A 14,735-nucleotide genomic window follows, 5' to 3' on the forward strand; every position below is an offset into this window, starting at 1 on the left:
CCCAGTCCAACCATGAGAAAAACACCAGACAAATCCCAACCGAGGGCCCTCCTACAGAACACCTGACTCCAAACTGTCAAGTTCATCAAAACCAAGAAAGTCTGAAAAACTGTCTCAGCCCAGAGACATAAATGTCCCGTGAGGATCCTGGGGCAGAAAAAGGACATTAGGGACAAACTGAGGAGATCTGAATAATGCATGGACTTCAGCTAATAATAATGTTATCAATCAGAATTTGTTCATTAATTGTAACAAATGTACCATACAGATGTAAGAGGGTCAAAGTAGGGAAAATGGGGTGTGGGGTCTATGGAATGTTTTTGTACTATCTTCGCTATATTTCTGCAAACCAAAATAAAATGATTCTTTAAAAAATAGCAAAGCTAAAATCAGCAGAACGGTGGCATAACTATTTCCATTGGGAATTTTAGAGGGAAAACCCACAGACTTTCTGTTTGCAGCACTGGGACTAGAGTGAGGTGAATAAGGCACTTGCTTTGGTTGCAGAATGTAAGGGGGAGGGCACCCAAAAGTTCTATTATGATCACCCCCATTTTACAGCTATGGAAACTGAGGCTATGAGGAAATCTCTTGCCTAGGGTCCCATAGGGAGGCAGGGCTGCTCACACACTATCTTGGCCTCTACCTGAAATCGTGGTCCCAAGCTGACCCTAAAGTCTAAAGGCCAGCACAGTGAGGCTCCAATAAGTCAGCTTTGCCAAGGGTCGTGTCTTTGCACTTGGAGTCCTGGCCTGGAAGGGAGGACCCTACTCATGGGACACACAAGCTCCTCCTGGGCCTCCTCAGCAAGATCATCACTGATCCCTTGTCAGTTTGGCTGCTGAGTGGTTTTAATGGGGGTCTTCTAGGCAGAGGGATGTCCATCTGGGGACCTGGGCCCCTGGCCTTGGCCCCATGCACCATCTGACCCAGCTGACTGCAAACACGGCAAATGGCTGACGCAACAGAATCTGGGCTGTGGTCAGGCTGCGGCTGAAGAAGCCACAGGAAAAGCACGCAGCTGCCTTCCAGAGGTCACAGCCGGCAACTGGAAGCCTGTAATCAAGCCAATTTCCATCAGGAAGCTCTGGCTCCCCAGGCCACATGGAGAGGAGATCAGTGTGGCCTGAGTTTCCTTGAACCTCACTCCAGGGTCCAACTCCCTTTGGAGGCCTCTCCCCAGACGACCCCCGGGCCCTCTGGGTTCAGCGTGTTCCAGATGGACATGATTATCTTTCCTCAAAATGTGCTCCTCACTCCATGGTCATGTTTCTGCATTACCCACCTCTCCTGCCCTGAGCCACACAGCCGTCCACACATCCATTGAGTGCCTACTGGATGCCAAAGCATTTTACTCAAAACTCCTCACTGGCCCCTCCTACTGAGGCTGCTCCTGTTATGGCCGCACTTTACAGATGAGGAAACTGAGGTTCTGTTAGCACAAGTCCGTGTGCCCTACGCACAGTGAGGCCAAACAAACCAAAACGTCAGAGTTCGGAGCAGAGAAAGGTTTATCGCAGGGCCATGCAAGGAGGCGGGTGGCTCGTGAACTCGGGGTTCAGAAAAACCCTGAACTCCCCGGAGGGTTTCAGCAAAACATTTTTAAAGGCCAGGTATGGGGGTGGCGGGGTGGGTGGGAGGTGTTGGTCACAGGGTCTGTGATCAGCTCATGCACAATTCTCTGATTGGCTGATGGTGAGGTAAAAGGGTGGTGTCACAGGGGTTAACATGATCAATCCTTAGGCACCACTAGGCCTGGAGGCTACATGCTCATGGCCATCAAGTAGTTAACATCTTCCATTTGGTGAGGGAGGCGTTTCACATCTGTAAAAACAACTCAGGAATGAAGGCCCCATAGTGTCCTGCTCGCTTACAGTTCAGAGGGTTTATTTAGAGTCCAGGCGTAGTAGGGGCAGATTGTGGAAGTAGGAGCCGGTTTCCGGGTGGAGCTAGAACAGGGACCTGGTTTGTTGGCTGGGGCAGCCTCTGGTGGCCAAATCGGGGGACTGCAGCCTTAGTCTCGTGGGTCCATCCAGACCGTCTCCCCGCTCCCACAGGCTATGGTCCCTCCTCTGACACCCTCCATGGCACCCTATGGTCCCCTTGGCGGGGTGGGAGGGGCAGGGATGCTAAGTGAACCCCTGCTAGGTCACCAGGGAGACCCCTGAATTCAAAACCCAGCCTCTTCAGTCAGACCCAGACCCTGTCCCCAGTCCACTAGTCACCTCTCAGCCTCAGTTTCCCCAGCTGGGGACTTGGGAACCAGAAATGCCCTCGGCCTCTTCAGGTCGTGGTACAGATGAACACAAAGCTGGCATGCACTAGGCACTCAGTAACTGCAGTTGTCACCCTTAGAAACATAAAGTAGAAGGGCAGGGACTTGAGATGGGGGTGTCGCAGGTAGCCCCAGCTCCCCTCCCACAGGATCTCACTGACCAGCAACCAACCCAGAAAGTCCCGAGGCCATAATTAGGCAGAAACAGCCCACCTCTTTTTCTGGGAAAGGGAAAAAGGAAACCGAAACAGAAAGCCTGGGCTCGGCTCTGCCTTTAGATGCCCCATTCAAGTATCTCCAAGTCAGAGGATCCTCCTCGAACTTGTCATTGGTCAGCACAGCTCCTATGCTAATAAGGGGGTAGCCCCAGCCCAGAGGAGGTTCCAGCGCCCTCCCCTAACTCCCGTCCAGACTCGTACGGGCAGATCTGGAGGGCACCTACTTTTTATCACTACAACCCTGTGCCCATGGTTGACCACTTGAATGAGTCGGTGCGGCATTGCTGCCAGCTGCCACGGTGCCTGTGCTTCCTGCTGCTACTGGGGATGCTGGTGGTTCTCCTTGTACCCCTGCTCATCTTCGCTGTCAGGGCCAACAGCAAGGACTGCACGGATGGCCTCCAAGCAGAGCGGGAGTGTCAGAACCTCACTCGATACATGCAGCACCAGCTGACCCAGGCCCAGGAAGTCTTACACAAGATGGAGGTCCAGGCCGCCACCTGCAACCAGACGGTGGTAAGCCACTGCACCCCCTAGAGAGGGCCCTGTACTTGGCGGGGGTTCTTACAGGGTCTACGTGGAGATCAAGATAGACCTTAAAACTCCCCCCTGGATGTCCCCACCAGGGTTTGGAGAACTCTAAACTCTCTCCAGGGTGCTAGCGTGGGGTGGGGCCTTAAAACTCCCCAGAGCACCCAAATCAGGGGCCTCAGTATCCCTGCTAGGATATGGGGGAATCTCCAGACTCCAGGGCACTGGTGTGTGGGAGCTAGAAACTCCCCTCGGGCCCCAGTCTTGGGGGAGCAGAAGTCCCCTCTAGTGGTTGGGATCGGGACCTCACCAGGTCCCAAAGAAAGGAGAGGCTCTTGATACTTCCACTGCATCCTGAGAGACTTTGGAAGTTTCATCTGTGTTCTGATATGGGGGAACCTTGAAACTCCCACTGGTCCTCTACTTGGATTCCGAAATCCCCCCTGTGTTCTGGTTTTGGGAGGACCTCTCAATCTTCTTGGGCAATAGCCCGGGGAATCTGGAAACTTCTCCTAGAGTTTGGGCATGGGGCGCTTCCAAATTCTCTCAGGGAGGGCCTCAAAACTCCCATTTCGAGGATCACACCCTTATCGGTGGCCCTGGGAGGGTGGGAGGTTGTGGCCGCTCTTCAAGGTGGGAGGCTGAGGTGCAGGGGGCGGTCGGAGTGGAAACTGAAGGGGGTTTGGACCCGAGCTCCTCTGATCCCAGGGCCTAAGGAAGGGTCCAGGGCCCAAGGACAGAAGTCCAGTTTCCCAAACCCCACCCCAACCCCCGCGTCGCAGGTGACCCTGAGGGATTCTCTGAAGATGGAGCAGGCACGGGTGGCAGAGCTTCAGGGTGAGAAAAGCACAAGGCCAGCGTTCCACGGAGGGGGCTCAGAGGGGTGGGCCAGTTATTGAAAAGGACTAAGGAGGGAGGGTCCCAGGGTTGGGGTCGGGAGGGAGGGATGGGGCCAGATTCCATTTGGAGTAGGGGACGGGGAAGCACGCCAGGTTTCCCAGCGTGGGTTGAATGAGGGCGGGGCTAGAGGCGGGGACATGTCCCGGGTTGGAGCCAGGTGAGTGGGCGTGGTCAGTGTGTTGACGCGCCCCTTGATTCTGTACCCGCCCCCTCCAGGAGAGGTCAAGATTTTGAAGCAGAAGCTGGAGGACACTTTGGCGGAGGTGCAGCGACTAAGGTCCGAGACGACCCGCACCCCCCCCCCGGCCACTCCCCTTTCACCCACCCCGAAGACTCGTGACCCCCTTGGCTTCGAAAAACCCCGTTGCTCAGGGGGCAAAGTTTAAGTCCCAGCCTCGTCCCTTGTGTCACACAGCCATGGGGTGACCGCTGCCAGCTCTCCTCCCCAGTGACTTGGTAGGGGAGGAATGGAGATTCTTAGGGACGCAGCCTCCAGCTGCTGGAGCCGGCCTGGCAGCTGCCTGAGTTGTACCGATCTCTACTCCAGAAGAGGGAGTGAGGCCTCAGCTGAGAACAGCTCTTCTAGCTGCTCGAGCGTCCTGTTCGCTGTGGTCGTTGTCGTGGTCCTCGAGGCTTTGCTGATCTGAGGTCCCAGAAGGCCGGCCGGTAAGGAGGGGGCAGCTCGGGGGGAAAAGAAAGCTGCGAAAGGACGGGAGTCTGGGATGGGTCACGGTCTGGGGAGGTGGCCTACCTGCCGGGCAGAGGGCTGGGCACCGAGGAGAAGAATCTTGGAGAGGGAGGGAAAGCCCAGTGAGCAGGGAGGAGATGGGGGGGGCGGTCCTGGAGCGCTGCAGGGCTTGGGGGGGTGCGGAACCTGTGTTGTATCTGCCTCTGAGTCCCTGTTTTGATGTCTTTTAGGCCACAACCTGGACTGGTCCGGTTCCCTCTCTGCTTCCCGCTTTGAGGCTTCCTGACCTGGCCCGTTCTGAGGGGACCACATGGCAACACGGTTGTGGGGAGGAGAGGGGGGATGGGGTAGCCTAAGGGGTCCAGGTCCCTCCTCAGCTCTAGGGCAGCTCTGGAGGGATACCTTGGGCATGGAGAAGTAGCGGAGTTGGCCCAAGGCTGCCCTAGAGCTGAGGAGGGCATGGGGGTGGAAGGTGGGGCACCTGCTTCTTGCTGACACGGTTTCTAGAAAGTCACTTTCTTCTGGGGTCTTTGGGCTCCAAAAAAATAAACACCCCTCTAGGGGGGGAAAACTTTACTCTCAAGTTTTTAGAGTGTTATTGTGTCACCCCCAAGCATCTGGGGGCTGCCCTGCGGGCCAGGGTGGACACCCATTGACATCCACATCCAGCTTTCCCTGCTCTAGAATGTTCTCAGGAATCCCTGCGATTCTGGTAGTCACCACCCCACTGCCTCCCCAGCCCTCTTGTCCATTTGGATCGTCTTACAGAACTCTGCACCCTCGTCAGCCTGCCTGCAGCGTTCTGCTCTCATCTCCTCGCGGGGATCTTCTGACGGCGGCGGTCCCATGAGGAAACCGAGGATGTGATGAGGGACACTTTGTCCTGGTTCCCAATCCCTTTCCACAGAAAGTGCAGGGCTGGGATCAAACCTGGATCTGCAGACACACACAGGCCTGTGTCACAATGCCCCCTCCTCCTCCATCCCCCAAACTCTTTTTTTTTTTTTGCGGTACGCGGGCCTCTCACTGTTGTGGCCTCTCCCGTTGCGGAGCACAGGCTCCGGACGCTCAGGCTCAGCGGCCATGGCTCACGGGCCCAGCCGCTCCGCAGCACGTGGGATCCTCCCGGACCGGGGCACGAACCCGTGTCCCCTGCATCGGCAGGCGGACTCTCAACCACTGTGCCACCAGGGAAGCCCCATCCCCCAAACTCTTATTCATCCTGCAGTACCCAGCTCTGGGGGCCCCTCCTCCGGACAGCCTCTCTGCTTCTCAAAACTGAAGGCCACTGGGAGTTCCCTGGTGGCCTAGTGGTTAGGATTTTGAGCTTTCACTGCCGTGGCCCGGGTTCAATCCTTGGTTGGGGAACTGAGATCCCACAAGCTGCGTGGCATGGACCTTCCCCCCAAAAATTGGAAGGTGTTCAAAATTGAAGCCTACCATCTGATAAACCCTTCAACCCACTTTCTTGGATCTTCCCATGGCCCATAATTCCTTCCTCCTCTGTTATCTTCCTTCCTCCTCTGTTATCTTCCTTCCTCCAAGTTCCCCTGGAATCCTGACTATTGTCCGGGCAACTTCTTGTGCGTGGCTGGGGGTGGGGGCAGGTCCCTTGCATCTGCCCAGAATTCCCAGAATTCTGCACTGCCCTCGCCATGGTCCCAAGCCCAGATGGTCGGGCCCCCCCTCCATGGCTCCCACTGCCCTCCCAGGGCCCCCCAAACCCCATCCCTGCCACAGGCCCCCCTGACGCCCCTCCGACCCCACCCCCGGCCCCTAACTTCCTCTTGCTCCAGCCCCTGTGACCATTTCTCTGCATTTTGATTTGTCAAGTTCCTTCCTGCCTCATGGCCTCAGCTAGTCTCTACCTGCTGCTCGGAGCACCAGCTCCCCACTCTGAAGTTCTAGAGCAAGGTTTCTCGGCCTCCAAACTCTTGACATTTGGACTGGACCATTCTCTGCTGTGGGGCTTGCCCTGTGCACTGTAGCAAGTTGAGCAGCATCCCTGGCTTCCACCCACTAGAGGCCCATAGCACCTTACCCCGAGGTTGTGACAACAACAAAAAATGCCCCTAGACATTACCAGGTTTCCCCTGAGGGGCAGAATCAATTCCGGTGAGAACCTCTGCTCTAGAAGGTGAGGCTTGGGTCCCCGTCAGTTCTGTGAGCGTCCCCAGCTCACAGGGGGGCTCAGCAGGCGCACCCATGGAGTCCCTTTACAATGACTGAGTCATTTCACCACCACCCCCATCGGCAGCCCCATCTAACAGATGAGGAAACTGAGGTCCAGAGGAGTGACTGGACTCGCTCAGGGTTTCTCAGCTGCTCAGGCAATGGAACCCTCTGCTTCCAGCAGGTTCTCTTGATTGCCGGGAAGCAAACCTTTCTCACATGACCTCAGTCCTTTCCCATCCCCACTCAACATCTTCCCCCACAACTCCCAGCTTGGGCTACTGGAAAGTCCCCAAACAGCTCTGCCTCCCACCCCCACCATACTTGGGCTGTGTTTCGCTGATGGAGGGGGCAGGTTTGCCCCAATATTATGGGTTTGACCTACTCAATTTCTTCCCCTAAATTCGCACCCAATGGCCCTCTTCCCTGGCTGGCTGTTGGGGGGATTCCAGCTTCAGCAGGAATCTGGCAGTGACCTGTGGCTGCTGTGTGTCACTGACCTGAGACTTAGCCTCTCTGGGCTCTGGTTTCTTAATGTGGAATTGGGGGGGCGGGGGGCAGGGCACGTCAGGGAGGGACACAGATTCTAGTTCATAGTGTTCACTCAGCTCACATTTCTGCACAACTACTGTGTGCCAGGCCCACGCGGTGGCAGTGTGAACAGGGCAGGTGCAGGCTTTGCTTTTTAGGGGCTCACCCAGTCTGATGGGGGAGGCAGCCAGGAATCAAACACAGGTAAAAGGACAGCAGAGCTGAGAGAGCTGATCAAAAGGGGCCTGAGTTAGTGGGGAAGGGGGAGGGTTCTGGAGGAGGAGACACACTGGTGGACAGGGGGAGAGCTGGTAGCAACTCTTAACGGGGCAAAGAGGGAGGAGAGGGCTCTCAGGCAGCCCTGGGGCAGGAATGCGCCGGCCTGAAGAGCGCTGAGGAGGGCAGGAGGGAGCTAAGAGCAGGCAGTGACATCAAAGACCTGCTAGGGGCCTTGCTGGGGAGGAAGAGGAGGGGGAAGGATTAGGAAGGGGGGAAGGGTAAGACGGGGAGATAGAGGGGGAAGAGAAAAAGCGGGGGAGTGGGGTGGAGGAAGAGGAGGTGGAAATGGAGGAGGGCCAAGAGGAGATAAGGGGAAAGAGGGCGGAGGGGGAGGAGGAGGATTTGACTCAGAGGGAAGTCTGGGGAACGGTGTGAAAGCGCCTGGATCTGATTCACGTTGTAAGCTCGCCCCCTGGTGGCCTAGTGAAGAACGGGCAGGGAGATGGGACGGATCCACCCTTGCGTCTACCCTCTGGTCCTCACAGCCAGTCACAAAAAGTGTGGCAGCCTGAGCCAGGCCGGCCTCAATTGCTCGAGTAGCCTCCCGTCTTCTAGGCTTGGTCATTCAATGAACAGAATGGGGACAATATACCCCCAGACCCTCGCCAAGCGCCCCCTGTGCAAATGGGTGCTTTGCGCAGATGTGCTCAAGTGATTCCCACAAAGCCCTACGAGACGGGAGCTACTGTCATCTCCGCTTCACAGAGGGGGAAACTGAGGCTCAGAGGGTCACGTGGGATGCAGATGCCAGACTGGAATCCAGGACCCCCCAGTCCTGTCCTGGGCTCCACTAGCCTGGGCTGGCCGCTGGCGTGGGTCCAGCCCCTCCCAAAAAACTCGAAGCCACCGCCAGGCAGGGCGGAACCGTGGGTGTCCCTGGCGTCCCAAGGTGCCAATTAAATGCTCGTGGCCGTCTGGGGCCAGAGCTGTGGACGGCGGCATGGCCGAGCCGGGGCCGGAGCCGGGGCGCGCCTGGAGAGTGTTCGCCCTGTGCGGGGCCGCGGTGTTTCTCGCAGCGGTGGCGGCTGGAGCAGCCCTGCTGGCCTGGAATCTGGCCGCCTCGGCCTCCCGGAGGCCTCGCTGCCCAGAGCCAGGGGCCAACACCACGGCGCCGCCTGGAGACCTGGAGCCCGAGGTCGAGGAACTTCGGCGCCGGCTGGCAGAGGCTGCCCAGCGCGAGGAGGCCCTGACCAGGCAGCTGAGCCAGGCCGAGGGTGTCCGACAGGAGCTGGAGGAGGCCCTAAGGGCCTGTGAGGGCCGCCAGGTAGGTGGGCAGGGTGGGGGGCTGGGGAATCCAGAATATAGGGGGGGAGAGGTTGCACACACATCCCTGGGGCTCCCCCCAGCCCTGTTCCTTGGTTTCCGCCATTCTTCAATTGAGGGAGGCAAAATAAGAATACACACGTAATTCCTTCCAACTCCTACAATGCCAGTTCAGCCTTGAGTCTACCTTCTGACCAAGAAGGTGTCACTGTCCTCTGCTATTTGCCAGATCACTGGTGGAGGCTAGGGAAGCCTCAGACCCCTAAGCCCACCTGGGGAGGCCCTGTGCTAACCCTCCCCCTAGGTACCCACTCAACATCCCACCTCCCAGCCAGTGTACAGCAGCCCTATTTCAGGAGAGGGACATTCATGTCACCTGTAATTAGGAGGCTAAAGTTGGCCTCTTGGGGGAGGTACCAGCCAGGTCCTCCCTTTTCCTCCTGCCACCCCCTTCAAACTCTTCCTTAACCCTTCCCAGCCCTGGACCTCGCAGAAGAATCATCCTCAAAGTCCCAACCATTCACGTTTATTGAGTAACTGCTGTGTCCCAGGCGCAGCAGAGGTTGGGCAGTGTATGAATTTTGAAAATTCATGCCTTTTGAAAATTCATCCCTACACCTTTCCTGACTGCCTAAGGGAAAGGCCTGGGGTAGCCGAGGTTAAGAGCAGCCTGCACTGGGTTCAAATTCTGTCTCTGCCTCTCGATGGAGGATTCTCCGAGGAAGCCAGGCCAGTGGTTTTGCAGAATGTCTTGTTGCCAAAATCTCGGCCTCTGTACACTGGTACCAAATAGAAATACAGAGACAGAGTTTTGGAGGAAATAGAGAGTAGCTTTATTTCTTTGCCAGGCAAAGAGGGAACACAGCAGGTTAGCACCTCAAAAAAACTGTGCCCCCCTCTCTGGGGGAATAGGGAGAAGTCTTATAGTCAGGGCTTGTAGTCTGGGGTAGGTGATAAGGATCAAGGCAGTGATGGACTTGCATTCATCTTTCTTCTGGGAAATTTCAAAACGGCCACAGCTGACATCAGGCAGCTCCATAACTGGGTCTGGTCATCTCCAAGATTATCGCTGGTGACCTTCTCTCTGAAATGAAGAAAGCTACAAGGGAGTGTTACAAGGGAGTGTGGGAGAAAAGAATGCCAGGTGCAGGATATAATTCATATAGAGTCAGAGAGTGATTAAGGAATTAGCTTTGTGTAGGACAATTCTAGTTGCATGCACTACAGATTAGTAACAGTTAAAGTGAAACTAGGATTGCTTAACTTTTATAGTCCTGCTTTTGCTGTTTCTATAGCCATTCACTCATTCCTTTGTTTTCCCGGCTTGTTCGTAGGAAAGAAAAACCCCATTTTCCACTTCTACTGCAACGGTCTCACAGAGGTGACTAAGTATACCCTAGAAACCCAATTGTCAACCATCAAACTGGCTTGTGCTGGTCTGAAACCCCAGTCCGCGAGTCTCGATATAGCTAGGATTGGAACCAGATCCTGTCGGCAGAGCTAAACCTTTTCTACATCTAGCTGGCCTGGAGTAGGGGCCGGTTGACCTGGACAGAGGTCTTCTTCCAGGCAGGCACCTGTCACCACTCGGTACCCCAGACTTCAGAGGCCACTTCTGTGTTTTACAACTACAGAACCCCAAAGGTCCAAATAAAGCTCAAGGAACACCAGTGTAGTCTCAGTCTCCCCTAGAAAGGGCGGGGCCAATTCACTCCTTCTCCCCTCCCCCTCCCCCCCTCACTTCCCCTCCACTCCGCAGAGTCGGCTTCAGACCCAGCTGATGACACTGAAGACTGAGATGGACGAGGCCAAGGCTCAGGGGACCCAGATGGGGGCTGAGAACGGGGCGCTGACAGGTGTGTTGGGGTGCAAAGTGGTGGGCAGGGCTAGAGGTGGGAGGAGCCTAGAAGGTTCCCACCTACGCAAATGACACGTACAGGTGCAAACGTAAAGCAGAAGAACGCGAAAACTTGTGAAAGAAATGCGCAAGGTCATGCGAATGTCAGAAAACAATGCAAATACAACAAAATATGCGCACGCCGTGCAGAGACTCCCAAAAGTAATGTAAACCTATGAAAAGCTATGCAAATGACACGTAAAGGTCAGGCAAACAGCACACAAACTTAATTCAAATAAAACAAACCACGCAAATAGTTGGCAGACTATGAATTCGTAGCCGGTGTGCGAGGGGCAGGAGCCTGGTCTCCAGTCTGATCCTGCCCCCTGCGCCCGCAGAAGCCCTGGCGCGCTGGGAGGCGGTGGCCACGGAGTCTGCGCAGCGGCTGGACGCGGTGCAGCGGCGCGCGAGCGCGGCGGAGGCAGAGGGTGAAGCCTGCGCAGCCCGGGAGGCGGCGCTGCGCGAGCAAGTGTAAGTGAGGGGTGGGCGGGAAGGGTCCTGGGGAGGGCGAGCCCATGCCCCTGCCCATGTGGGCGGGGCCTTGTGGAGAGTCAAGGTCCTCCTGAAGGTCAGGAGTTAGAACCTGGGGGGCGGGGGAGGCGCTCTTTGGGGACAGGAATCCCCCACGTTAGCGCTGGCACTCTGGAGGCATGGGTCCCTGGGGTCGGGCGCATACTGGGGGCTCCGGGGAGGGCGGGGAGTGCAAGTGGAGGATGCAAGAAAAATCGAGTATCGAGTGCGGGGCCGGGGGCCTGGAGGCGGAGCTTCTGAGGAAAAGGCTGGGAGTCCATGGGGAGGGGTCCTGGAAATGGCCAGGGGTGGAAAAGGGATGAGGGATCCTGGATCATGGGATCTCCGGGGAGGGGGCGTTCCCAGGAAAGGCGGAGGAATGCTGGAGGGTCTCTGGGGAAGGGGGGTCCAGGTGCTGACGGGACCCTCCCTCCTTCCCGGCAGTTACGCCCTGGAAGCCCAGACGGGCCCCCAGCGCAGAGTGCCACTCCCCCGGACCCGCTCCGGGTCCCGACCTCGGCCCAACCCCCGCTCGCGCTCTCGCCCGGGAACCTCCGGGGGTTGCAGGCGACCAGCGCGGCGCGCAAGAGGGTGAGTCAGACCCCAGCTGGATCAGGGCTCGAGGCCAGGAGGACAGACACTGGGGGCTCTGCTGGGACACTTACAGAGATACCCACGCTGGATGAGATGCTCAGTCGACACCCATCAACGCTCAGCTTTCGACCGACAGCCGCCCTGAACGGAAACTGTGCAGAAAGAAGACCCGACCCTCTCCTTGACCATCTAGTGCTTATTTTGCGGATGGGGAAATTAAGGCCCACTTGGTCACAAGGTGAGATAGTGCAGAGCTGGGACTTAAGTCCCCTCTAAGGACAAGGACAGTGTGGCCCTCATCCCACAGACGTGAGGACTTAGGGTCCAGCCCTGACCTGGGAGTGACCTGAAGGGGTTACTTCTCCTCTCTGGTCCTCAGTTTACCTTGCCTGTAAAATGAGTGATTGGAATGGTGAGAGCCAGCATATCCTTGACACCAAAAGCTGACAAAAATGGCACAATAGGAAAACTACAGACCCCTCTCCCTATGAAGAGGGTACAAAACTCCCAAATGGAATTTTAGCAGAGAACCAAGTAACACATTTTTAAGATACACCATAACAAAGTGACTTATGCCTGAGGTGCAGAGATGGTACAATATTTGGAAGTCTGGTAATAAAATTCGCCATACTAAATGGATCAAATGAGAAAAATTCTGAAAAGGTCATCAAAATAGCAACAATTGCATGTAAGTGAGATTATATGGTATTTGTCTTTCTCAGCCTGACGAATTTCAGTTAACATAATACCCTCTAGATCCATCCATGTTGTTGAAATGGCAAGATTTCTTTTTTATGAGAATATTATGAGTAATATTCCATTGTGTGTGTGTGTATATATATATATATATATAACATCTTTATCCATTCATCTATCGATGGACACTTAGATTCTAATTTCCAGACTGTAATCAGATTTTGCCAACTGTTCTGATAATGTCCTTTGTAACAAAAGAGTATCCTGGCTTACACATTGTATTAATCTGGAACATTCCTCAATCTGTCTTTGCCTTTCATGACACTGGCATTTTTTAAAAAGCCCAAGCGAGTCATTTTGTGGTGTCTGAGTTTGGGTTTTTGTGATGTTTCCTCATGATTAATTGGCATTTTTGGCAGGAATGCCTCAGAAACAGTCAACCTAATAATATTATCTGCTGTTGGTATGACTATATATAGAAAACCCAAGAGAATTAATGGAAACTTTCCTATATCTAAACAACTAGGTAGAAAATCCTTTCGAAGAAAAGAAAGATCCATTTCAGATAATTTTTTATATCCAGGAATAAACTACATTCCTTATTATGTAAGGATCTATTCTACATTAATTTTTCAAAAAATAACTCAGTAGAAAATGGGCAAAGAACACGGGCAGCCTGTTCATAGGAATATACGAAAAAGGGGCCCAATCTCACTGCTAGAGAAGAAATGCAAACTGAAAAAAATGTGATACCGTTTTCTACCCTTTAGTTTGTCAAAAACAAAAATAAAAACAAATTAAAAGTTTGTGAACACGTTGTGTTGGCACTGCTGTTGGGAAGCAAGCAGTCCCACACACTGCTGGTGGCACTGCTCATTAGTACAACCACTTGGGAGGGCAAAAAATTGGAAACAACCTCAGTGTCCATCAGTTGGGGACTGTTTAAATGAGCGTCCGTCCATCCACACCATGGAATGCTATACAACTGGTTTGTGTGGGGTTTTTTATTTTTCGTTTTTGGCCAAGCTGCCCGGCTTGCATATCTTAGTTGCCTGACCAGGGATTGAACCTGAGCCCTCAGCAGTGAAAGTACAGAGTCCTAACCACTGGACAACCAGGGAATTCCCACTATAAAACTGTTAAAAAGGCCAAAGCTGATCTTCTCTGAGACGCATTAATGTAAAAAGCAGGAGAGCAATAATTTGTGTACGTCTTTTAAAATTCGGGACTGGGGGAAACTTATCCAAATATCCTTGAAGGAAACACTGGTCACAGCTGTGGCCTCTGGAAAAGGAATCAGGGATCTGGGGATCGGTGGGGGAAGCAGTCTCAAGTTCCTCTGTATACCTTTTTGTAAAGTTTGCATTTTAAAAATCATGTGCATGTATTACCCTTAAAATAATTAAAATTTGTTTTGAAACATTTCTGAAGAGGCTGCTGTAAGGAGGGGAACAGCAGCACTTGAAACTGTGATCCCCCCCTCAGCCAGTCCTGCTTATTATCCCCCCACCCACCTTGGAGGTGGCTTGGTGGTGCCTGATCAAGGCCTTTACTGGGAGACGACCAACTTGGGGTTGGGGGGGTATTGGAGGGCCCTCCCCCTCTGCAAAGGAGGAGGTGAGGCTGAGGGGAGGGATGAGAGTCTAACCGCTTTGTTCCGTTGCTGGCCACCAGGGGTCACCCCAGTCTGCAGACCTGGTTGCTGCTGGCTGAGGGCCCAGAACTTGAGAGGCTGGGAAGATGGGTCTGAGACACCCCCTCCCCCTGCAACTCTGGCATAAATCCAGAAGTGAGCAGGAAACAGCTTCTCCTTCTGGAGTCAGCTAGGACTTGAGACTGGCCTTGCCTTGTCTGGGGCCCCAGGGACTTCAGACCCCTCACTGTGGGGTCCAGGGCTGATGCACGCAAAGGGCTGGGCTCAGGGCTGTAAAGGGGACCTAAAATATTATCATTACTATTCACTTATTCTGCTAGCTTCACCTTGGCCATACCTGCCAGATCCCTGAAAATCAGCTCCAGGGAAATGGGGAGCCATGAGAGGTGTGTGAGCAGGAAGGGTACTATCAGATCTGGTTCCCCGGCCAGAACGGAGAATCCCCCAGCTGCCTTGCCTTCCAGACCCCACCTTCCTCCCTCCCCACAGGGCCAGCCCCCAGCCTGCCCTTGCTCTGTTGTGCCTCC

The 14,735-nt window shown here is 54.6% G+C and overlaps 2 protein-coding genes across 2 annotated transcripts; both read left to right on the top strand.

Moving 5' to 3' along the window:
• Window positions 1-2,742: 2,742 nt before the first annotated feature.
• On the top strand, window positions 2,743-4,970 carry BST2 (bone marrow stromal cell antigen 2; the record flags this gene model as incomplete). The annotated part of the gene is made up of 5 exons (XM_079701518.1): window positions 2,743-3,009; window positions 3,807-3,861; window positions 4,141-4,201; window positions 4,472-4,590; window positions 4,843-4,970. The coding sequence occupies 4 exons, from the start codon at window positions 2,743-2,745 to the stop codon at window positions 4,569-4,571; spliced, it is 483 nt and encodes a 160-aa protein (XP_079557644.1). The 3' UTR covers window positions 4,572-4,590; window positions 4,843-4,970.
• Window positions 4,971-8,534: 3,564 nt separating this feature from the next.
• CCDC194 (coiled-coil domain containing 194) lies at window positions 8,535-11,859 on the top strand (the record flags this gene model as incomplete). The annotated part of the gene is made up of 4 exons (XM_079702628.1): window positions 8,535-8,858; window positions 10,617-10,713; window positions 11,093-11,225; window positions 11,709-11,859. 4 exons carry the CDS (start codon window positions 8,535-8,537, stop codon window positions 11,857-11,859), a joined length of 705 nt encoding a protein of 234 aa, XP_079558754.1.
• Between the last annotated feature and the right edge of the window lie 2,876 nt (window positions 11,860-14,735).

This window comes from Hyperoodon ampullatus (assembly GCF_949752795.1).
Source record: "Hyperoodon ampullatus genome assembly, chromosome: 4".
In the NCBI taxonomy this organism is placed as follows: Eukaryota; Metazoa; Chordata; class Mammalia; order Artiodactyla; family Ziphiidae; genus Hyperoodon; species Hyperoodon ampullatus.